Raw genomic sequence first — 22,964 nt, 5'->3', positions numbered from 1 at the left:
AGGCCTGCACTTCTAAATTTATGTTTTGCAGATTATGTGTTTGAGTCTACAGTACATAAGTTAGCCTCATATGGCAGAATTCAATGGAGGAGTTCCATTCTAAGTTTCTACTTAGAACTACTTAGTTGGATACGGCCCTCTGCATATAGGCATTATAGGATACAAATGTGATATATTTACCAACTACTACTACTACTTATTATTATTATTAATATATTGATGCATATACCATTTTAGTGTCATAGTGTATAATTTGTATTATGCCCTCATACATCATCATCATTTTCTTAGCACACTAAATCAGCATTTTTATTGTACAAATTGTTCCAAAGCAAAACAGAAATGAGTAATAAAGAACAGGCTTCATGCATCACACATCACTTACGAAAAGCACATGCCCTGACCATCTGACAGTCAGAAGCCATTTCCTCTTTTCATTAGTTTCAATTAAAAACCTTTCTTAAAACAGATAAAGAAGCTATCAAGAGGAACCGCTTTCAAATATTAATCATCCTTCTTCCCCTTGTTTCTTATTGCAGCAATTAGACTGCCAGTTATTATTTTAAGGATATTATTTATAGTTGGAGTCAGTCTTTCAATCAAAGCCCTTAGTCATCGATAGAAATAAAAAACATTTTTGCCTGTGATCTCACCAAAGATACAGTAGTAATACTATTTTGGTTACCTTAAACATAGTATACTAGAGGAAGATACATAAATGTCTACTCATTTTCTAACAGACAGAATTACAATATGTCAGAACTGGAAAAACACCAGGAAAGTTTCTTGGGTAGTCAAAGTCTGGGATACGGCATGCATGATGGAAGTTCACAAATCTGATTTGAAGTGAAAGAGGCAACAAGAAAATGTTTTTATGGAAGAAACTGAATTTGTTTATTTCTTATTGGAACAAAGTAAAAATATAAGACTCAGTGAATCCATATTATTTGCTGAGCAAAAGTTAATAGTATGAAGTGTAGGTGAAATAGTTAATAAGCAACGTAAGATTCTAACTTTTCTTTTTCTTTAGCATTTATAGAAATATTTAACAGTTTGAGAATGTGAGGATATAAAAATATTAATAATGTATTATAATAGTATTTTATTAATATTTTGGTATTAACTGTAACTGCTGCACTGCAATGTATTTCACAAATAAATATATACACAAATTAAAATAATAATTTATAGGAGCACAAGGAGCTTTCACTGCTATAAGCATTATTTTTAACCCTCTTCTGGGATGCCTTTTTGTCTCTCAGATGGGGCATTTTAAATGCACATTGTGCATTTATATTAAAGATAACAGGAATGCAGTATCAACAGCCTACCAAGACAAAAGACAAGCTTTCCTTGATCTAAACTATCTGCACATTTGCAGTTCCACTGCTCGCAAGGTTGGTTAAACATAGAGAAACAGACATACTCTATATAACCTATTACTTCTATGTGAATAATAATCAGACAAACCTTGGCCTTCTGGTTCATATGTAGCTTCTTCTGTATGTGCATGATATTCATATGAATCTGAAAATTAGAAGTTCACATTAAATCACAAGAAGCTATTAATACTCTTGTAAAGGCTGGTGGGTTTAAATTAGTTTGACTAACTAGTTGTTCGGTTCCCTGCTCCTGCCAACCTAGCAGTTCGAAAGAATGCAGTGCAAGTTGATAAATAGGTACTGCTCTGGTGGGAAGGTAAACAGCGTTTCTGTGCGCTGCTCTGGTTCACCAGAAGTGGCTTAGTCATGCTGACCACATGACCCGGAAGCTGTACGCCGGCTCCCTCGGCCAGTAAAGCGAGATGAGCACTGCAACCCCAGAGTCATCCACAATTGGACCTAACGGTCAGGGGTCCCTTTACCTTTAACTCAAGATTGATGGGAAAGAAAGTCATACAACTATAACTGGGAATGCCCAGCTTTTATCAACACTAGCCATGAAAAGTTTGGAGTAGAAAATTTTCCCCCAGGAACAGATTGTCAAAGAAAGTAATAATAGATATTACCTCAAAATATTTAATAACTAGTAAACAGCAGGATTCTGTGCATGTCAATTCAGAAGCAAGTCCCTTTGCATTTAATGGGACTTGAACTCTAGTGTAGTTTGTGTATAGAATTTAAGCCTAGATGAACTAATGAATGCACATAGATTTCAACAAGTATAATGAAATACAATATATTTTGATCAAACAGCTATCTTCAAATATTTTGATCTGGGATTTCATTAAACCCCTCTAACATGGGACCCACTTGTATATTTTCTCTCTGATTCTCTATCTTTCTTTTCCTCTCTCCCCTTTGCTCTATTGATCTTTATTCTCTATGTATGGACATTTCATCCCTACTTGTCCGTTTTCCTTTACTGGATTCTCTTTACCCAAACTACAGACAGGCGTCGTAATCATGTTCCTCTGCGCAGAGCTTCACATAACTGCTGCCTCAAATGTCAGCACCGAAACAGAAATTTATCTGTCACTTATCTGTCATTTATCTCCCAAAAGGACCTTACAAAGACCTCAACCCTGATGGAATCTTATCTTCAGATCTGCCAAAACAAAAAAAGGCAGCTTGCCATAGCCACTTTAACATTGGTCTTTCTAGTTAAGACTTATTAGGATTATAGACTGTGAATGTACATGAACCATGCTTCCCTCAAATGTCGAGTGAGTCGCCTATGTATGGCATCTTTGCCCTGACTAGTATTTCTCCACACATAAGTTACCATCACCTGGCTGAGAAGATGCATTATTTAAATAACATAAAATGTGAAATGGCATTGAATCATGGCAATCTGTCTTAGGTAAAGTTCCAGGTAGGTAGCCGTGTTGGTCTGACGCAGCTGTAATAAATAAAAAATTGTCCAGTAGCACCTTAGAGACCAACTAAGTTTGTTCTGAGTATCTTCTTCAGATACTATAGGTAAAGTTTTGATCCACTTAGGTGAGGTTGAAAACCAACACTTTAGAAAATTCCATCCTATAAACCATCTCTCCCATTAAATTTGCAAATATTTAGGATCAGTTCACAGACACATGTTCATCACCTGATACATCACTTCACAGCTATTATGAAAAGCAGACATACCATGACTGTCATCTGTGTCTGGCTCTTCTGGTTGATAGTCACTTGGAGATTCTGAAATGAAAAATAAGGGAAATATTTGCTTTTTGAAGATACATAAAACGTTGTATTCAGTGTAACAATAGGAAAAATATTTCGTCAGGCACTTCTCCCTCTGTATGTCTCCTAAAACTGTTCGGTGATTTTCCCCAACCTTCCAGAGCATATTTGGGGACAGGGCAGGGCTTGTGGGAGGTAGGGGAGAATAGAGCAAGGAAATCTCATTATGCTATTGCAAATACTTTGTTGAATACCACCTACAGCTAAGTTAAAATACTGTCAATTTTCAGAAAAGTGCCCAATTAATCTAACAGTTTTTAGACACATATACTTGGAGTAGACATAATTCTGGAACTAGAATGTAAGGACTGGAGTAGACCACAGAACCATTTGTGCTGTCCTTCAATACTTCTTTTATTGCAAGTGAATTTCCTCATGCCTCCCTGCATCTTGGTTTGAGCATCATCAATTCAGGTTAAAATGAATCCAGGCATACTTCTAAATATTTTGAACATCCTGATAAAACCACAATTTTCAGGATCTTAGGCTTCAGGTTAGATGTATGCCTAAATACAAGAACATGGGAGGAATTCATACATGAGAGGGGAAAGCAGAAGGAAGGGCACACATGATGTTGCAGTCTTCTTCCATTCACTAAACTTTCCTTCCAATGATGTCCAAACTGGGTCACAATAGTATACAAGTCATTTAAAACAGACTTGATGATATACTATGTTCGACTGAACTAAATGAACTCAAAGACATATATTTATTCCATAAAAGTCTAAGTAAAATATCTCACCACCTTCTTAATCTCTTTCAAAAAAAGAAAAAGAAAAAGAAAAGAACATGCTGAATACTCTTAATATTTCAGGTACCTTCATAGTCAGATTCTGGTGTTTCTAATACTTCTGGCCCTTTATCTTCAAGATCTCCATCATAGACATCCTGTTCTGTGGGAACTTCAGGTGTTTCACTATTCTCCTCCTGAAAATCTGTTTCTTCATCCGCTTCATTTATTTTTTCTTAAAATGTTAGAAAAACAGCATATCAACAGAACAGTCTCAATTGCATTCTGTAATCACCGCCCTTCTAAACAGATCATTGGTACAATCCAAACACATTTAAGGCCCACTGGGTTGGATCCAGATGGAATTTTGCTAACTGGATGCTCCCACTGGAGGAAGGGGAAGGACACCATTTTTTGAGACCCCCCCCTTTCCTCAGACAGCTCTTTGTGCACCTTGAAAATCTGTTCCAGAGTATTAGGAGACCCTGAAGACCAGTATGGGAAGCTGCACAGGGGACTACTCATTTATTATTATTATTACATTTATTTCCTTCAAGGAACTCAAGAAAGCTACGCAGTTCTCCCCATCTTCATGCTATCCTCACAATAACCCTGTGTAGTAGGCTAGGTTGAGAGACAGTGACTGGTCCAAGGTCCTCCAGTGAGCTTCATAGCATAGTGGGGATTTGAACCCTGGTCTTCTAGGTCCTGCCAAAAATCGTCTTCTTCCCCTTTTGTCAGCAGGAGCATCCAGTAAAGTGGAATGAAAGCCTCTACTGGACTGGAGTCGCATCTGCAAATGAAGGAGCCCTTCTGCTTGTGGAGGGAAATGTCCACATCCAACCCACTAGTTTAAAATTACTCCTTTCACAGAAATCAGTGGATCTTAAGAGTGCTTAGCTTTGATATTGCGCCTCAAGCATTTACTGTTATTATGGGATAATTCTATAAACTGGTATCATTGGACAAACATGTGAGGGGCAGGTCAGGAACACTACAGTCATTGTTCCATTTTGGAAAGCAAACAGTTATTTCCAACCAGCAGCGAGAATGTTTTGAAAGATCGGTAACTACCTACATATAATTTTTAACTGATCAAAATAATTGGTTAGTTCTAAAATTTCTTTTTAGAAGTTCATGGGAAAATATTCATTCATACCAAACTCTGATTCAAGAACTTGACGTAGCAAAGTGTCCATTTCATCTTCCTCTTCTGGTTCTGCTTCAGCACTCTTGTGTTCTACATTATTTTAGAGAATATATCAAAGGTCAGCAGAAAGAAGAGACTGAACTCAAAAACCAGAAAACAAATACTTTTAGGGAAAGTGAACATGTTTACCTATGGACTTGGGTAAACGCGATATATGGCATTTTTATTCAGGCTTTTTTCATATACAGGTGACTCCCCACTTACACAGGGGAGCCTGTGCTGGCCCTCTGCACACATAAATGAAATGCCCTTAAGTGGGAAGCACCCCACTGCACCTCTGACTCACCAGGAGACCCTCCCAGAGCTCAAAGAGGACATCCTTTTTGGGCCGGGGAAGGTCTCCCTGCAAGCTGGAGGCACAGCAGGGCTTTGTTGAGGCCCTTCAGGTCTCTTCCCCTACTTCTGGGTTCCTGATACAATGCATATGCGCAGTCACACATGACATGAGCATGCATAAGTGGGGTGGTGCCTGTACATGTCACAAACATGTACCCACAGAAGCTGGTGGACTCTCCTACATTGAAGGTTTTTAAACAGAGATTGGATGCCTATCTGTCAGGGATTTTTTGAGCTGTGATTCCTGCATTGCAGAGAATTGGACTAGATAACCATTGGCTATCTATGATTCTGTGATTTCATAAATTAACAGTTTGAAACTATAGTTAAGCACAAGGCTATAGTACAGCACTTTGAGGGTGGGTGTTGCTACTTTACAATCAAATAGTATATACATTTTGTAAAATAAAATAAATCTAGTAGGGATGGACGAAGCATTCCACATCACATCACTGTCCATGAGTGAATGGGGGTTGGAATCCAACATCTGAAGGCCACAGGTTAGTCACCTCTAAGTTTAAATAATTTGAAACTATCCATCATGATTAACAGTGCATCTTCCATGAGCTTGGAGTATGGGGTAAAATCTGCTATGCTGAACTATCTAGACTCCTGAGGATCTTAGATTTCCTTTTTACATAAAGCACTTTTGCAGCCCTCATGACTGAAAATGTTTGAATATGAGCAAGCACAGCCTGCAAGGTTTTATCATACATACAAAGGCAGACTTTAGGCTTGTAGAATCTACATTGTTTTTTACTAGAACCCCAAGGTCCACAACCTGGAATTAGAGCAACAATGGGAGCTTATGAAGCAAAACCAATTACTTACTGTACCACAAGAACAATATATTGGTAAAACCTACACAGGGAAATACAAATCTACAGCCAAGTTAATATGGATCTGAGATTTTTTTGACATTTATGTTACTTATTATGTACTGCATTGTATTGTTTTGTTGCACATTGCCCTGTCTGTGGCCATTTTTGGTACTGGGCAGTATAGAAATCTCTCAAATATATAAATAAATAAAATGTTAAGAGTTTCCATAATTCTAAGAAAAGGAACACAGATTCATATAATGTGATTTTGAATAGTGACCAAGTGAAAATAAGTAGCTAATTACAAGTCCTGAACATTTGTAAAGTTAACCATGTAAAGTGATTGGCATACATCTGTGCGGAAAATAGTCAATGTAATGATGAAATTTTACATTGCACATAATGAATGTAGCACTAATCAGTGGCATGTACATATTGCACGAAGACTTCCAAGTATTAGGAAAGTTGTATGTTGTTTTAAGTGTCTTTAAAATATTTAATCTGGACCCCCTCCATTATAGAAAATACTCATTTCTTTTACAATACTCAGTGCCTGAAACAAAGAAAAATATTTGTCATGCTAAGAGTGGCAAAAAACAAAAACAAAATAAATGAATGCACTGGCATAGGTATACAGTGTAACAGATAGCTGTTTAGGGTTTTTCTACAGTTCAATCCCTGATTTAAAGAACTCTAGTAAAGAAACTACTTTTATTATTTAAGCTAATTAATATTTTATTTGAAAAGTTTTAAAGGTTATATGGAGAATCTAGTCTATTAAATGAATATACATCCAAAGATGATTTCAATAGCTATTTCATTTTGGGGTGCAGTCCAACAGTGTTCATCTGCCAGGGGGAACCTAAACTGCTGGTGGAACAGATTCATCCTTCCTCCTATACTCCCCAAATCTGTTCTGGAGGGCTGCAGAGAAGTTGGGGTGTGGGCATGGTGCTTCAGGAAGAAGCATGGAAGGAGAAGTCCATTCACATGACATTGGATGCCACCCTCTGTTTTTATCTTTTCTGATTTGGGGCATATTTTCATATAATGTTTACTTCCTTGAGAAATGAGTTCAGAATGATTTTGTGTAAATGTGCTGGTGAAGTAAACACAACAATTCATGAACCAGAAACTAGGCTTGTCCTGCTGACTAATCTTTCATGAAAGATCTAAATAGAAAGAAATTCAATGTAACATTATGCATATTGCTACCTCAATGGAACCATTCTGAAAGCACTCCCATAGTATTAACAGTATGGAAGAGGGTTTGCAATACAAGATTTGCAAACCTCTCATTGAGGACAGGTTGCTGTAGAGCAGATGCTGTAAAGCTTTTACCATACAAAAAGATAGGCAAGATTGGAGTTTATTTTTCTATGATTTAGTTTGCACGAGAACCTACCTGCTCTCCCATGTGGCTCCTCTGTAGGTTGGATAACCTCTTCAGCATCTCTTGGCTTTTGCTGTTCTGGAACAGATCTTTCTTTAAGTCCTGCATTGTTTAGTTATAAAGTTAACTTTAGCCTTTCTGATTCAACATTTTGGCTTTCTTAGGTATCACTGAGATAATGACAAGGGGTTGAATCCAAACTTAGAAAGACTTAGAAAGCCATTAAGGCTTTTGATCCAGTGGAGGGAACATGCTGAGGGAAAAGGGAAGAGGCAACGTCCACTCATCCCTGCTTTCCCTGCAACCCCACACATTAATATTTTTCAGAGGGCTTTAAGGGAAGGAAGGAGGAATTGCCACCTTCCCCCTTCTGCCTGTGAAGGAGTCCCCTGATCAGAACTCTGCTCGAAGGAGTCTCCCACCACGGGGAGCAAAGTCTGGATCCAAGCCCACAAATCTAAAGACTACCAAAAATGAGAGTACACACTACACACAAGCTACCGAAGTACCACATTGTATTTCAAAGTCCAACATTTTTTTCATTTAAAAAAAACAAGTTTTTGGAGCCTGTTGCAGCATCTTCTTAAAGGAAAACTTCTCTCTGTATGAACTGGTTTCATTTCCAGCTGCCTTTAAATCAGTTTCCTTTTGCCAAAACCCAAAGTTGCTCTGTAAATATGGGGTTATGGGCTGCTTCAAGGAAATCTCTCCCAATGCTGCTGTGAACTTATATGTGTCTCTGGATGGCACTCTTAAATTTTAATTACTTAGAGCATCAAAAGATGCTATTACAAATATTAGGGCCACTTCTTCTAAAATATATATTTAGTTGTTAAGCACAAGCCAAAGGTGGATTTGGGATAGCTGTTTCCAAATGAAGGTTGAAGCTCCTTTCCTAACCCGTCACCCTTGCTTAATTCCTTATTTAACCTCTCACCCCCACGCACCAACACCTCCCCTATCCAATATAGAGATCATTACCATTGATGAAACAAGAATAACTGGCTTGGGGTGAATGAAGTGAAGCAATGTATGTCTAATGAAAATACTGCCTCCCACTCAAAGCCAGCTCATGGGTAGAGAAGGAGGAAGGTATTTTTCCAAGGTTAAGATTCTAGACTGAGGGGTGCAGGGGGAAAAGTGAAAACAATGTCTCAACCTCTCTTTCCCCTAAACTGTTTCTGAGGACCTTCTCTGTGGCACACTTTGAGAGTGAAAGATAGGAAGAGCTAATCTATACATTATACAGAATAAGGCAGCATATGAATAGAATTCTGGATTGTACTACTTCAGATTACAAGCAGAAAAAAAGGAGAGAATATATTTTGAATGCTTCCACATGTAAAATGCTCCTGACATACAATTACAGTGGTGCCTCGCAAGACGAAAAGAATCCGTTCTGCGAGTCTCTTTGTCTAGCGGTTTTTTCGTCTTGCGAAGCAAGCCCATTGACGGCTTAGTGGATTAGCGCTATTAGCAGCTTTTAGCGGCTTATCAGCTTAGCGGATAAGCGGCTTAGCGGCTTAGAAAAAGGGGGGAAGGGGGAAAAACTGCAGGAACTCGCAAGACATTTTCGTCTTGCGAAGCAAGCCCATAGGAAATTCGTTTCGCGAAGCACCTCCAAAACGGAAAACTCTTTCGTCTAGCAAGTTTTCCGTCTTGCGAGGCATTCGTCTTGTGGGGCACCACTGTAATAGATTTTGCACCACTAAAAACAAACATGTTTTTCTAGCTAGTAGTAGTATAAATGAGTGACATTTCCATCAAGTGACCAAACCAGGGATAGAGAACCTGTGGCTCTCCAAATGTTGCATTTCAGTTCCTACAAATTCTAATCAATATGGCTAATAATTGTGGGGGAACCACAGTCTCCTTTCCCTGATCTAAATAATGGATGTAAACATTTTTCAAATGGGAGACAGGTTACAGATCCAGCCACTTGATCTGTCAACTCCAAATACCATGCCATAATATTATCATTTAGCATCTTTGATCAAGACAATTCCCCAAAATTCAGATTCGACATGAACTTGACCACATTGGCAATATTCCATCAATATTGCAGAACAAAGCACAGAAAATCATGAGTGGGCTCAGTAAGAAAGGCCTGCACATCTACAGTGATCATTGTCCTCTTCAAGAAAATGGAATTTGTTGGACTCATTTTTATCCAGTATAGTATAGTCCACCAAACCTTTGGTGCAACCCTTACTGCTGTAAACAGAAGTGGCATAAAAGAACATCCATAATTTTTTGGTGGATTGTGTCATAGAGAACAGGGCACTCTGTGATTTTACTAAATGGACACTAAGGCTGCAATCCTACTTACACCCATGTTAGAGGAATTCCCATTGAACATAGAAAGCTTTACTTCTGAGTAAATGTATATAGAATTGCACTGTCAGTTTCTTCATTCATCTTTCAGAACAAACTGGTGGCATTAAACTTTATTGGAAATGGAATATTACTGTAAACACATTTCATACAAGAATGTGCATGGTTTTGATTATTTTCTGTATGCAGAATTGCAAAATAGTTCCTCAAAATATTCAACCTATACGTTTCAATCCAAAGTAAAATATGAACTACCCTAAAAGTTACAATGAATTAGATGTAACATCTAAATGGTACACACTCAGTCTTCATGTTGCTGAATCTTCATTGGTTAGAGGTAAAGATCAAATTATTATTATTCTTATTTATTAAATTGGTATACCTTTCATCCAAAGATCACAGGGTAGTTCACAACACGCACAAAGTAAAACAAAACAAAAACCAAATAACAAAACAGAACCCCTCCCACAAACACATTTAAAAGGTCATGGAATGCTGATCAGCCAGAGGCCTGGTTGTAGAGAAATGTTTTCACTTGGCACCTAAAGATATGTAATGAAGGCGCCAGATAAGCCTTCCTTGAAGAGCATTCCACAAACAGGAAGACTGCAAGTTCTCATTTTGTCACTCTCCTGACCTTTTGTGGAGAAGGCACATGAAGAATGGCCTTAGATGATTATCACAGGGTCCGGGTCAGTTCATATGGGGGAGAGGCAGCCCTTAATGTCTGTAACCATAAATTCTGTACATCCACACCATTCAGATGCAGTACCAAATGTACAGATGTTGAGGTAAGCAGGAAGGTCTCACGTCACATGTTCGTTCTCAGAAACATATAAATAGGCCAGAAGTTCCATGTCCACCCTGGTCCTCAGGCCCTATAATACTGCTTTGCAGGAACCTGTCTTTGTGGACAATTGTTTGTAACACTAATCAATGTGTTTATGTACTACCTATGTGTGCTATAGGGATGCGGGTGGCGCTGTGGGTAAAACCTCAGCGCCTAGGATTTGCCGATTCCCCGCGGCAGGGTACGCAGGTTCGAATCCCCGCGGCAGGGTACGTTCCCGTCGTTCGGTCCCAGCGCCTGCCAACCTAGCAGTTCGAAAGCACCTCCGGGTGCAAGTAGATAAATAGGGAAGGTAAACGGTGGAAGGGTAAACGGTGTTCCGTGTGCTGCGCTGGCTCGTCAGATGCAGCGTGTCACGCTGGCCACGTGACCCGGAAGTGTCTGCGGACAGTGCTGGCTCCCGGCCTATAGAGTGAGATGAGCGCACAACCCTAGAGTCTGGCAAGACTGGCCCATATGGGCAGGGGTACCTTTACCTTTTATGTGTGCTATAGACACAAATCCCCTTTGCTATACGGAAAAGTGACAGTCTGACCTTTGCTGATGGAATATCAATCTCAGCTGAATGAGAAATGGTTAGACCCACTCGAATCAGTTGGGAAAGAAACTTGCCTTGCTTGTGAATGGACTGAGTCCACCTACACTTTTCTGGATTTTCTTTTTTTAAAAGTCACAGTGGCGTAGCATGGGTTGTCAGCACCCGGGGCAAGTAATTTGCGCCCCCTAACCCGTGGATTTTAGTAGGGGCAGAGAACTGCGAGTGCGAGTGCACGCCCCCAGATGTTGCGCCCGGTGCGGCCAGCCCCCCATGCACCCCCACGCTATGCCACTGAAAAGTCAGGCTTGTCATAAACATCATTCAAAGCTTGGAAACATCTAGAAGCTCCCCAATCACCAGCTCATTTGCCAGTCTCTTCTCTTTCCTAAAAGCTTTCCCAAAATGTAAGCTGGGGGTGGAAGGGAAAACAGCAGCACCTGAAATTTGCAAAACCCAAGGGCTCTACCTAAATTTGATTACTCATGCAGAGCATTGTAAGCTAAGGCATGAGAAGCGACAGAATAGGGCTGGCTTGGCTCACAATGAAAGGATACATTTCAGAAAACATGGAAGAGATGGTCTCAGAAAAACCCACATTGATGTCTAAAATTTAAATTGCATAGGTTTTTTCACATGATCAAGAAAAGCATTATATCTCATGAGAATTCTAAATGGGTTGTATTACTGCAAAACAAGGGTGAAATATGTTGCTTTTATTTTCGTGTCAAAATTGTACTTTGCCACCCATATATGAGTACTTCTTGTGGTAAGACCAGAGACACAAAGAGCTACACAACTATATATTTTCAAACCTTGCACTGATCATAACACATATCCCAATGTCTGTTCAGCACTAGATTTCCTAGATTTCCCCCTCGCCCCAAATACTTTTTTGACACAGTATTCTCCATGTCAAGATAAAAACAGCAAATGGACTTAGTCCAAATATCATTTTGGAAAAGATTATATTCAATGTTTATTTAAAAACATATATAATAGTATGTCCTATTTTCTACCCAACAGGAAACAAAACCAGTGCAATCTGTAAAATACAAGCAGAGGGGGTTGCAGTGAAGGTATAATTTGAAGTAAATGTTCTTATTTATTTCTGTTCTTCACTTTTTTTCATTGAGCCATTTGAGCTTTCATTCTTCCATGTATTTATTTTCTGAATAGTTGAAAAAGATGTGTTTTGTTGCACTTTCTAGAGTGATATGCATATTGATAAGATATTCCATCGTCCCAAGTGTATAAATTGGATCATATTCATTGAACACAAAAATAAAAATTGAAAACTAGTCTACCTTATTTTCCCCTAATACTTCTACTTCCCAGTGTAAAACAACACTTACAAATATTTCAGTGTTTTATTTTTGTATTAGCCTTATGTGTGACATACTGAGTACCAAAAACATTCCATTATATAAATGATCTCAGTACAATAAGAATGTACAAGACATTATCAGACATACTATGTACAAATTGGAATTTCATAGCAGTCTATCTTATTTCATGCTTACAATTTCATACATATTCTAAGGCTGTTCGTGCAAATGATTCTGTCATCTTGTTTACTTTAACAAGCTAAAGACAAATTGCCTTAGTGGTGCTATATTACATTCTCGTGCTATCAGTTCTAACTGAAGCAACATTCAGATATGAAAATAGTATCATTTTACTTTTTTCCTCTTCTCTTCATCCTTTGCTAAGCTATCGGATGCTTTAGAAAGGGCTTTAGCTGTTTTTTTAATTTCTTTCTGTTTGCCACTAGCTGATTCTTTTATCTCTTTATTTTTAAGATTCTTGTCTAACCCTGATCTCTCCTTTTCACCTCTCCTGTCTCGCTTAACCTTTTCAGATTCTTTTTTTGATTTATCATCAGCAACTTTCTTATCCTTTCTCTCCAAGTCATCAACTTTCTTCTTGGTTTTTTTCCTCTCTTCATCTTTGGTTTCCTTCTTTCCTTCTTGCTTCTCTTTCAATTTCTTGGCTGGTTCTTTGATCTCTTTTACTTTTTCTATTTTCCCATTTAAAAAGGGGGAAATGTTCATTAAAGAACACACATTAAGACACTGGATATTAGTAAACCAAACTCACATTCCAACTTCACATCACAAATTCGTAGTTGCAATTCAAAAGAACTTGATCACACAGTATTAGTACTGTCAAAAGAATTGCAGGTAGCAATCGCTACTTGGAATGTGCCAAGGGAAATAACTTTCTATTTTATAGGGCTTCCCAAAACTTATTCTTCAGCATCAGATGAAAACTGTTCTATTTCCCCAAACTTTTAACAGTATTTAAACTAGTTCTCCCATTTTAAAGGTTTTATGTATTGTAAGTGGCCTTAGACAAACTGATGTAAATACAATACAATCCATGGATTTTGAGGGGCTGGGGATATCGTAAAAGAGAGGACGCAGTTCAAACATACGCTGAATTAAATTTGCATACTTTAAAGTCAGGGATGGGGAAGCTGTGGCTGGAATGATGGAAGCTGTAGTTCAACAGTTTATGGAGGGCCACAAATTCCTCACCCCTACTTCAATCATTCTGCTACTGTACTTTTTATATCTGTTTTGTCTTTTCTCTTAAGATGTCCTTGACCTCTGCCCTTATGCAAAGGGCCGTGCTATCTGCTATCCTGTACTCATGGGGCTGGGTCAGTGAACTAACAGAAAACACGACTATCTCAATTCACAAATGCTAAAAGCAGTGCTTTTCTCTCTCTAAGAAAAATGTTTAAGGGTACTCGCATCTTCCTACTGATATTGTATTACTACAGCTCAATGAGGCTAAAGTTAGATTCACAAATGTTTAGGGGTATGCATACCCCTGTGTCCCCCCAGAAAAAAAAGCACTGGCTAAAACTAAGCACGATGCTACATATATTTGAAAAAGATAAGTGAAAAACAAAGTTAGGCACCCCTAGGCGAGAGCTACAACTCATTTGAAGTTTAAATGGCTGTGACCCCATAAAACAGGAATGAGGAATTTGTGCATGCCCACAACTCCCATCATTTCCGACCCTTGGGCCATGCTACTTGGAGCTGATTGGAACCAAAATCCATCAACATTCATAGGGTGACAGCTCCCCCCACCCATTTTATAGGCTAATTTTGTTGTTGGTGTTTAGTCGTTTAGTCGTGTCCGACTCTTCGTGACCCCATGGACCAGAGAACGCTAGGCACCTCTGTCCTCCACTGCCTCCCGCAGTTTGGTCAAAATAGGCTAATTTTAGAAATGTTAAACTGACTCTAGAGGTCATGATTTGTAAAGAAGACACTGCATGGAGTATTTCCATTGTGCTGTAAACACAAGATAAAAATAAGATCCTACTGAAAACACCTGTTTTTAATGATGACCATCATGTAGACAATTTTTTATTAGAGGTCTTAATACTATATCGTTATAAAATGGTTTTAAAATAGTTTAGAAAGTTATATACGCAGAGACTTATGAAAATGATTGAGGCACACAAATCTGCATTCAGTTTGCAATTAAAACTGACAATATTATTTCAATAGATTAATACTGAAATAGATCTGAAGTATTGTAGCTGCCTTTAATTTAAAAAATATGCTGATAACATAATTAGTGTTTTAATTACATGACAAAAATGCCACTTCAGGTAAAACTCAAATCCAACCAAGTACTAGCTAATATGGAAAAGAAAACCACCAACACACATGCACACAATATTCAGGAAATTATGAGGAAACATGGGGGAGGGAGGATCTGCAGACTGGGGCAAGAATTAAGAACCTGCCAAAAATTTCCCCATTAGGTAATTACCTCTCCTCTTGCAGCCAAACTCTAATGTCAGAAGTAAGTTCGGGGAAAGGGAGGATTCAGGAGGTTCAGGTGTGGTAAAAGCACCCTTCTAGCTGGCCTTTCCTTCCAATATGTTCTCCAGCTCACATTCTCCAGCAATTGTGAGATTGAGAACAAACATTTGCTAAACATTATTTAGTCCACTCTTCCCAACAAGGCCTTTTCTTCTACACCTGTTTTTTAAAAAACATTTGCGAAGGATGATTACAATAAAATATCGAGTGATCTACCATCCCTCTACCATGAATGGAAATAGGAGCAATGCATTTGGAATAAAAATCTTTTAAGATTAGCATTACTAACATGTTGGTTTCAGAGCATGGTTAATGCTTCATTGCATGAGGAAATGGTTTCTCCTGCCTTGAAAGAGGCAGTGACACAACCGCTCCTAAAGAAACTGGCTCTGGGCCCCTTAGACTGGAACAACTACAGACCAGTTGCAAATACCTCCTTTTTGAAGGAAGGTGATGGAGAGGACTGTGGTGGATGTTTTTAGTTTATTGCTGATTTTGCTTTTAAAAAAAGTTCTTCTTAATAGTTGTTATTAACTGGTTTAACCAATAATTTTATTGTTTTATTCTTTTTGTACACTGCTTTAAGATATTTTACAGTGTATAAATTTTAGAAATAAATAAATAAAGCCCTGAGAATAAAAAGACTATGATATTACAATGAAACATAAAAAGGGAGCATTTCTCCTTCAACAGGAAGACATGAACTCTAATTAAGAAAGGCCCAGCATATTTTGAGCAGAATGCTTGGGGTAACAATATGAAAACCATATAGTATTTCATATGCCATGCACATTGTAGAAGCCTTATCTATCCAAATGATTAAATTCTTTGCCCAAAGGCCTTGATCCAAAGGCGTGCACTCAGTGATCAGAAATTCTCATGCATCACTGGGAAAATTCAGCTAGAATTCTGCTAGTTAGATATTTTACAAGAAAGACTGAATGTAGCATCCCATTTTTCCTTCCCAGACAGTTGACTAGTAGGAATCCAATCTTTATATTTGCCCCAGGTTACACATGCCCTGTCCCAAATCCTACAGAATTGCATGCACTGCATCAATTTGCACACAGGATTCTTCATCCAGCAGGAGAAATATGCAGATCCACACACACATAGCCTGTAGCTGGATTAGAAATTAAGTTTTTAAAGTACTGTAGATCTAATTATGTAGGATGCTGAAGAGCACCCAAAACTAATGCTTGATATTTTTTGTTCAGTACATTTTGAATGCAAAATCACACTGGTATGAACTGCATCCAGAATTAGTAGACACATTTAACACACATTTAAAACACATGCATTTCAGGCATTCATAATCAGTGTGCACAAAAGGTCACTAATGCTCCAGTAGCAAAGTACCTTTGACTTTAGCCTTTCTCTTGGCAACCCCTCCTGGTGGCTCCCCTGATTACCATAAGATGAAAACAAGGTACAAACATTATTTTAAGTCTTTAAGATGCTATACACATGGGGGGGGGGAGAGAAATGACCCAGTATAAAATAGCACCAAAATTACATCAGACCTTAAAAAAACCTTATACCTGACTGTTCTGTTTTCTGGAAGTGTTCCATTAAACAAAGCTTTCAAAATAAGCCATACACAGGTATAGTAGGCCCAGTCTCTCTCATTTCATCAAATATGAAAGCTGTAATTGGTAAGGTCACAGGAAACCTATAGCAGTGCCCCAGTAATGAAATTCCATTCTGATGAGAGGGTGGTAAATACATTTTATTCCATTAGACTTTTAGTGTATTGCAATCTTGTTATCTATGGTCTTATTTTATTTGCTTTTATTCTGGCTTTTAAAGCTTTCCAGTTTGGGGAGCTCTTTTAGTCATCACTATCTCAGTTGATCCGAGAACAGTCAGTCCCTCCCCCTCTCTCTCTCTCTTTCTCTCTCCGTGTGTGTGTGTGTGTTTCTAATGGGAAAAAAATCAGTAATACTGTTGTATGGGTTTTCTAACTTATGGTTCTCAAAGAGAAAGTGAAAGATGTATTGCAAAAACAAAGAGAATTCCAAATAAGATTTTTTCATTGGTAATTGGCTCATAAGCTAAACTATCAATTATGAAAAAGTGCTGTTTGGATCATGTAACACCAAGTATGGGCAAGCATAAACTAAAAGGATGCTATCTTATGCTTTAATATTTTATCTGTTTCCAAACATATGGATTCATGTGAAAGAATCTTCAGTACCTAAGAATGGAGTCCATTAGTTCAGTGGAACATTTTGTGGCCATGTTGCTATAAGACTTAAATTAAGGAACACTTGAGTCACAAAACTTTTTAAATGACTTCACTTTGCAGAATAAGAAACATGATGTTTAAAAAATATATTACTGGACTAAAGCAAGCAACATACGACCATTCTCAGGCTATGCCTTTGGGACTGCTGCACAATTGATGCATTTGGAATATCATACCTCAGCTTAATAATCCAAAGTTGAACAAGTTTCACACACTTGCACAGAGCCACTTTCCTCTTTCCTTTGTGCAAGTGGGGAAGCTAGCTAGGAAGAATTCTATTACATCCAAACTAAGGAACAATGGTTAATGGCTCCAAAAGAAGACCTCATATTGAGCAAACTTTAAAACATGTATTTATATCCTGGCTTGGTAGGAAACTAAAGCTAGTTAAAACTTTCTAAACTCAGATGCAACAGAAAGCCATGTGTAACTGCTGCTGAGGTAGACCAAGTTCAAAATGCTATAGTGAAGTGGGCCATGAACAAATGCAGGTACTGAGCATATAAAAGGAGATTTGGGACTGGTTTTCCATACGAACAAGAGCTGTTACTTCTGAATACTAACTTCTAATCCTAAACATGCCACCTGGCTGCCTTAGTTGCCAAAGTGAGGCAGCTTGGCTCCCTGTCTCAGCTGACTGGAACAGCTACCATTCGGCTCCTTCCTTCCCCGAAGTGCTTACTGCAATGACCATTCTACCTTGTCACTGCATAACTTCATTATTCAACCAGTTCTCAAATTACAGAGTGCAAGTTCCTTTAGCTGCTGCTTTCCATAGCAGGGTGGTCGTATGATGTTGCCAGAATGAGGGTAGTGAGTTAATACCGCAAGGCTTTCTCTGTCTTTCCTTGATAATCTGAATACTATTGTGCAACCGTGTGACTGTGTTGATACTTGAGTTTGCCTGTTTTCTTCTTCCTTCCTTTTTGAAACATGTACCTGAGACTGAAGACATTATTTTAAACTGAAAACCATCTTGAGTGCTTTGGTAGGAAGGTGGAGCATAAAGATAAATAAATTAAATAATAAGCATGGTGACTGAAAGAAGATTTCAAAATACTGTACTAGATATAAACTGTAGATCTAAATTGAAAAGATCCAGTGATATGCTATTAAGTTACTGGTTTCTTTTGAATATCATGCTCTCAAAGACCTTAGCAAGCTGTAAAGATAAGCCCATAAAAGTTAATAGCCTACAAAAATAATTACTAAGTCTGCTTTTTATTCATAGGAGTAGCACTCTGGTCCAACCTCTGCTAGTCCTCTTTTATGAATAAGAAGCAGGCAAGCAATAAATGTAGGCTAGTAATATAGCAGGCTAACATAGCCTCCTCTCCCCACCTGCTTCTTTTTATGCTGGGTGCAAAGGAAAAATAGCCTCACAGAAGATGCCTCCTCCCACTTTTCAGTAATCCCCCTCTTCCCACTTAATCTGGCGTGTCACAGCCTACTCCATTCAGCAATGTACACCTCAGGAGAAACTTTTGTAGGGACAAAGGGAGAGAGAAGTCACCTTTCACCCATCCTCTTCCACCAGCATTTCTCTGGATACAAACCTATATGATTTCCCTTTATTTCCTTTTTATACAAAAAGCAAAAAACAAATGAACTTTAGATCAGATCATAAACAAGGTTACCTCAAACATGATTGAAGTTTTACCATTTCATCACCAAAGGAATGTGGAAGTGGTATTAAAGGTCCAGAAGTTTTAAAAACATTGGGCAATAAAAAAACAAACTTGTTAACAAAACATTCAGACAAGAAAATCTTACAAATACATTTTTTAAAAAGACAATCACTAATCTAGTCCTTGAAATAAACTCCACAGCTGAACCATTATTGCTGTTATTAGATAACAAATACAAATTTTGTTTAACTTTTATTTATATGGTCCTGCTCAGATGTTTATAACTGTGAAACCCATTTCCACTAAGAATTAAATTTTAGCCATCAATAATGAAGGGTCTGAAATCTGTTACATTATAGCCTTGGGTCAGTTATAGAAATCTATTATTTTAGAACAGCCTGAAGTTTAGCAAAATAAATAAAACCAATGAAATCTCCACTTCCTCACCTTTGCTTCAAAACTGAAACACAATTGTTCAGATTATGTACCCCACCCCACCGCAAAGAACAGAAAAGGTAACTGAAAAGAAAATGAAATTACTTGCTGAACATCTGGTGACAAAGCACAAAGGCTATGTTTTGCCCCACAAAGCCCTGAATTATTGGTTGCCATGTTATGAGTAACTGCCCTTTTTATCAGTCTCAACTAAATAACTTCTAACTCATACTATCAGGTATACAAAACTATTTTTAGAGAAGATAACTGCAAACAAACGAAGGTACATTCCTTGTAAGCTCAAATTCTTTTCTTACAATACTGTGGTATCCATTAATTTATTATCATTAATTTATTCCACTGTGGATAAACATACAAAGTATATAACATTTATCAATAAAAACCACTGTTTTAATATATTTCTACAACAGTTATGCTAAACCATTTTACAAGATATGAACTTGCTTTGCATCAGATACAGTTGAGGATGGTCACAGAAATCCGGGGTTCAGCTCAGGTATTTTTATTTGGAACAAATAAAATGCAAAGTGCATCTTCTGCAAATTATTTACACATTGCTGCCATAGCAAAGAAAGCAGAAGTTTGTGCAAAATGTAAAGCAGCTTTTTCACATTATGTGCTCAATATTATGTCAGGCAAGCTTTAAAATCCATAGAACTCTTCCTCAGGCTGTAGACTTTACTTGTACACTTTACTTAAACACTCACATTTCTGAGCCATGAAAGTTTCTATCAAATGTGCTAATTCTGAGACAAACAGTGCAATTCTATACATATTTATTCAGATGTAAGCTCCATTGAGTTCAATGGTTGCTACTTATAGAAAAGTGTGTAAAGGACTGCAGTCTAAGGTTTGATCAGCAATATCAGATCAAACAAGCCTAAGTATTATTCAGCAGTGTGCATGAAATACAGGCACTAGATTTTATCATACACACACACACACACACACACCACAAAATTTTGCACACATATCTGTTCCAGGAGGTTAATTTGCTCCACACAAAGCTGGGCATGGAAAGTTGCTGAACTCAGGCATTTGTATAATCAGTCCCTTCACTATGAGATGGGGGGAGGGTGCGGCGGAGCAGAAAAATCAAAAAGCAAATCTGAGTCAGCCATTCAGTTTAGCAAGACATAAAAGACAGTTTGCATTTATCAGCTTTAATTAGTTGAATATTACAGGAGAAATACATATTTACAGGTTCTCGCTTTCAAAAAATGTCCGCTAAATTTTTACAAACAAATCTGCCTTTAAGAGATAAAATAGTATATAAAGAAAATAAGAATGAAAGCTTCATTTCAAAATATACAACACTTGCATGCTATTTCTTTCATATAGTAAATGGATTTACTAACATAACAAATTTGAGTAACCTCAGAATTCTGCTCTATAAGTCTGTAAAAGCATGTAATAAATTATAAAATTAAGGAATACTCATTGGTAGCAAATTCAAATAATTTCAGTAATAGTTTTCTTATTTAATGCAATAGTAGGCAGAGTCTTAAAATATAAAATATAAATATATACATAATTTGTCAATCATGCCAGAATAGTCTATAGTAATTTAACACTTTATTAGAAAGGTGAATCATTTAAGGGTTAATAATAGTGTAGGTTACTACCATAGAGCTTGTGCAGGTTAGTGCTAAGAATACACAGCACAGGTTAGTGCTAAAAAAGCACAAACTGACGCAAAGCCAGACAGAAACCAATCATACTACTGAAGACACTTTTGTCTTACCCCAGTCTCTCTCTCAAAAAGGCTTTTTGACAAGTGAATTACATCACATGGCTGATATGTCCATTGAGGGTAAGGGGTTACATCAGGTTTTACCCCAGTAGCCTGTTGCATTTTGATAATTGAACTTGATCCCTGAACTAAAGTCATTGGTTCTGTAAATCCACAATAACACATGTCTTTTTTCCCTGAACCCCTTCATTCTGTGACGTACCATCAACATCATCTGCAGCATCGCTCTCTTCTTCTTCTATGATTTCAAAAGGAGTGATTACATCATAGAGAAATGAGAGGAAACCATAAAACCAATCAGAACTTTCCTCTGCTAAAATATTAAGGACTTCCTCAAGTGAATCAATATTTTCATTATTGCCATCTTTGGTCAAGCCTACACAAGAATAAAAGGAAAGAGAGAGAGAGAGAGAGAGAAGGCAGCAGTTAGGTGGAAAAGGAGAAATTGAAGGATTTAAGAGAGCCTGTTTCATGATCAGCAGTCTAAAACAGTATGGTTAAGAAAATTAGTAAAAAGAAATCTGGAAGTTTTAATAAGCACCCAAGAAACAAACCATTTGAAGAAATTGAAAAAAGACTGACAAAGACATATTCCTACTACTGACCTTGCCAAGATGGTTGATTAGACTACAGTGTTTCCCAAACGTTTTTGGGCAACGGCACACCTGTTTACTGAAAAAAAATCTCGCGGCACACCACCATTAAAGCCCCGCCCCGTGACGTCAGCGCGCAGCGTCACGCCGGGAGGGACGCACAAAAGTGAAAGTTTTTTCCCTCCCCCTTGCTGGGGAACCTCCAAGCTTTGGGGGTGGGAGGAGGCAGCAGAGCGAGGGACTGAGGGACGGCGGCAACTGAGGCGGCGGCGGCTGAGGCAGAGCTGGGAAGGGGGTTTCCAGGGGACACGGCAGCTCCTCGAAAGGCTTCTCTCAGCTGCGCTCAATCCGCCTCGGAGAGGATTTCCCCTCCGGTCCCATGCGTTCGTTTGGGGCATCGCTCCGGCTGCTCCCTCTCCCGCCGCGCAGGAGCGATGCCTCTCTCTGGCTCTCCCTCCGCGCAGGCTGAGGGAGGGAGGGAGGGGCGCGTGTGACCCGTCTCTGCTGGGAGACCAAACCCAGCGAGGCAGAGTCGCGCGGAGGCGCCCAGGCAGCGCTGCCGGCTGCGAGGAGGAGCGCCAGGCAGCAGCAGGAGGCGCGGCCTCTCCTCGCCGCCGCCGCCCCGCCTCTCGCCGCCCGACTCGCCCGCCTCCCTCCAGGCATCTCGCGGCACACGAGGCAACGTCTCACGGCACACTCGTGTGCCGCGGAACACCGGTTGGGAAACACTGGATTAGAGGCCACTAATGGGGAGAGGATTAAACACATGCTTATGCAAAAAGCACCAAAAGCTGTAGCCTTTCCTCACAGAAAAGGTGCCTCAAGAACTTGTATCATTTTGGTTCTAACCCTTTCCTCACTTTTTCAAGTAATATATTCTATTGATATTAACGAGAACTGTACACAGTAGTTCATAAATTGCCACAGAATTATATAAAGAGATTGTAATCTCTTGATATAGCAGCTCTCTAAGGTAAGAGTTATCCCAAACTGGATGCGCTCCAGCCTGACCAATTTCCCTAAGAAATTTGGGGAAATTGTTCT

At 38.6% G+C, this 22,964-nt stretch overlaps 1 protein-coding gene across 10 annotated transcripts in view; it reads right to left on the bottom strand.

Annotated features, from left to right (window-relative positions):
* Positions 1-22,964, bottom strand: part of ASPH (aspartate beta-hydroxylase) — a 91,881-nt gene that overhangs the window by 47,486 nt on the left and 21,431 nt on the right. For 5 of the 10 annotated variants that reach the window (XM_081917530.1, XM_081917527.1, XM_081917531.1 and 2 more), the window contains 5 exons: positions 7,685-7,774; positions 5,072-5,152; positions 4,001-4,147; positions 3,087-3,137; positions 1,471-1,527 (listed from right to left, as the gene is read on the bottom strand). In XM_081917530.1, coding sequence (XP_081773656.1) covers positions 1,471-1,527; positions 3,087-3,137; positions 4,001-4,147; positions 5,072-5,152; positions 7,685-7,774 — 426 coding nt within the window. Of the gene's footprint in view, positions 1-1,470; positions 1,528-3,086; positions 3,138-4,000; positions 4,148-5,071; positions 5,153-7,684; positions 7,775-12,747; positions 13,412-16,601; positions 16,647-18,991; positions 19,069-19,145; positions 21,704-22,964 lie in introns of those variants that run through there. The other 5 variants (XM_081917533.1, XM_081917534.1, XM_081917536.1 and 2 more) reach the window with 4 other exon arrangements.

The sequence above is a fragment of the Podarcis melisellensis genome, assembly GCF_964234715.1.
Source record: "Podarcis melisellensis genome assembly, chromosome: 7".
Classification (NCBI taxonomy): domain Eukaryota; kingdom Metazoa; phylum Chordata; class Lepidosauria; order Squamata; family Lacertidae; genus Podarcis; species Podarcis melisellensis.
Note: the sequence above shows the minus strand (reverse complement) of the source record. Positions and strands in the feature narration are given on the sequence as shown.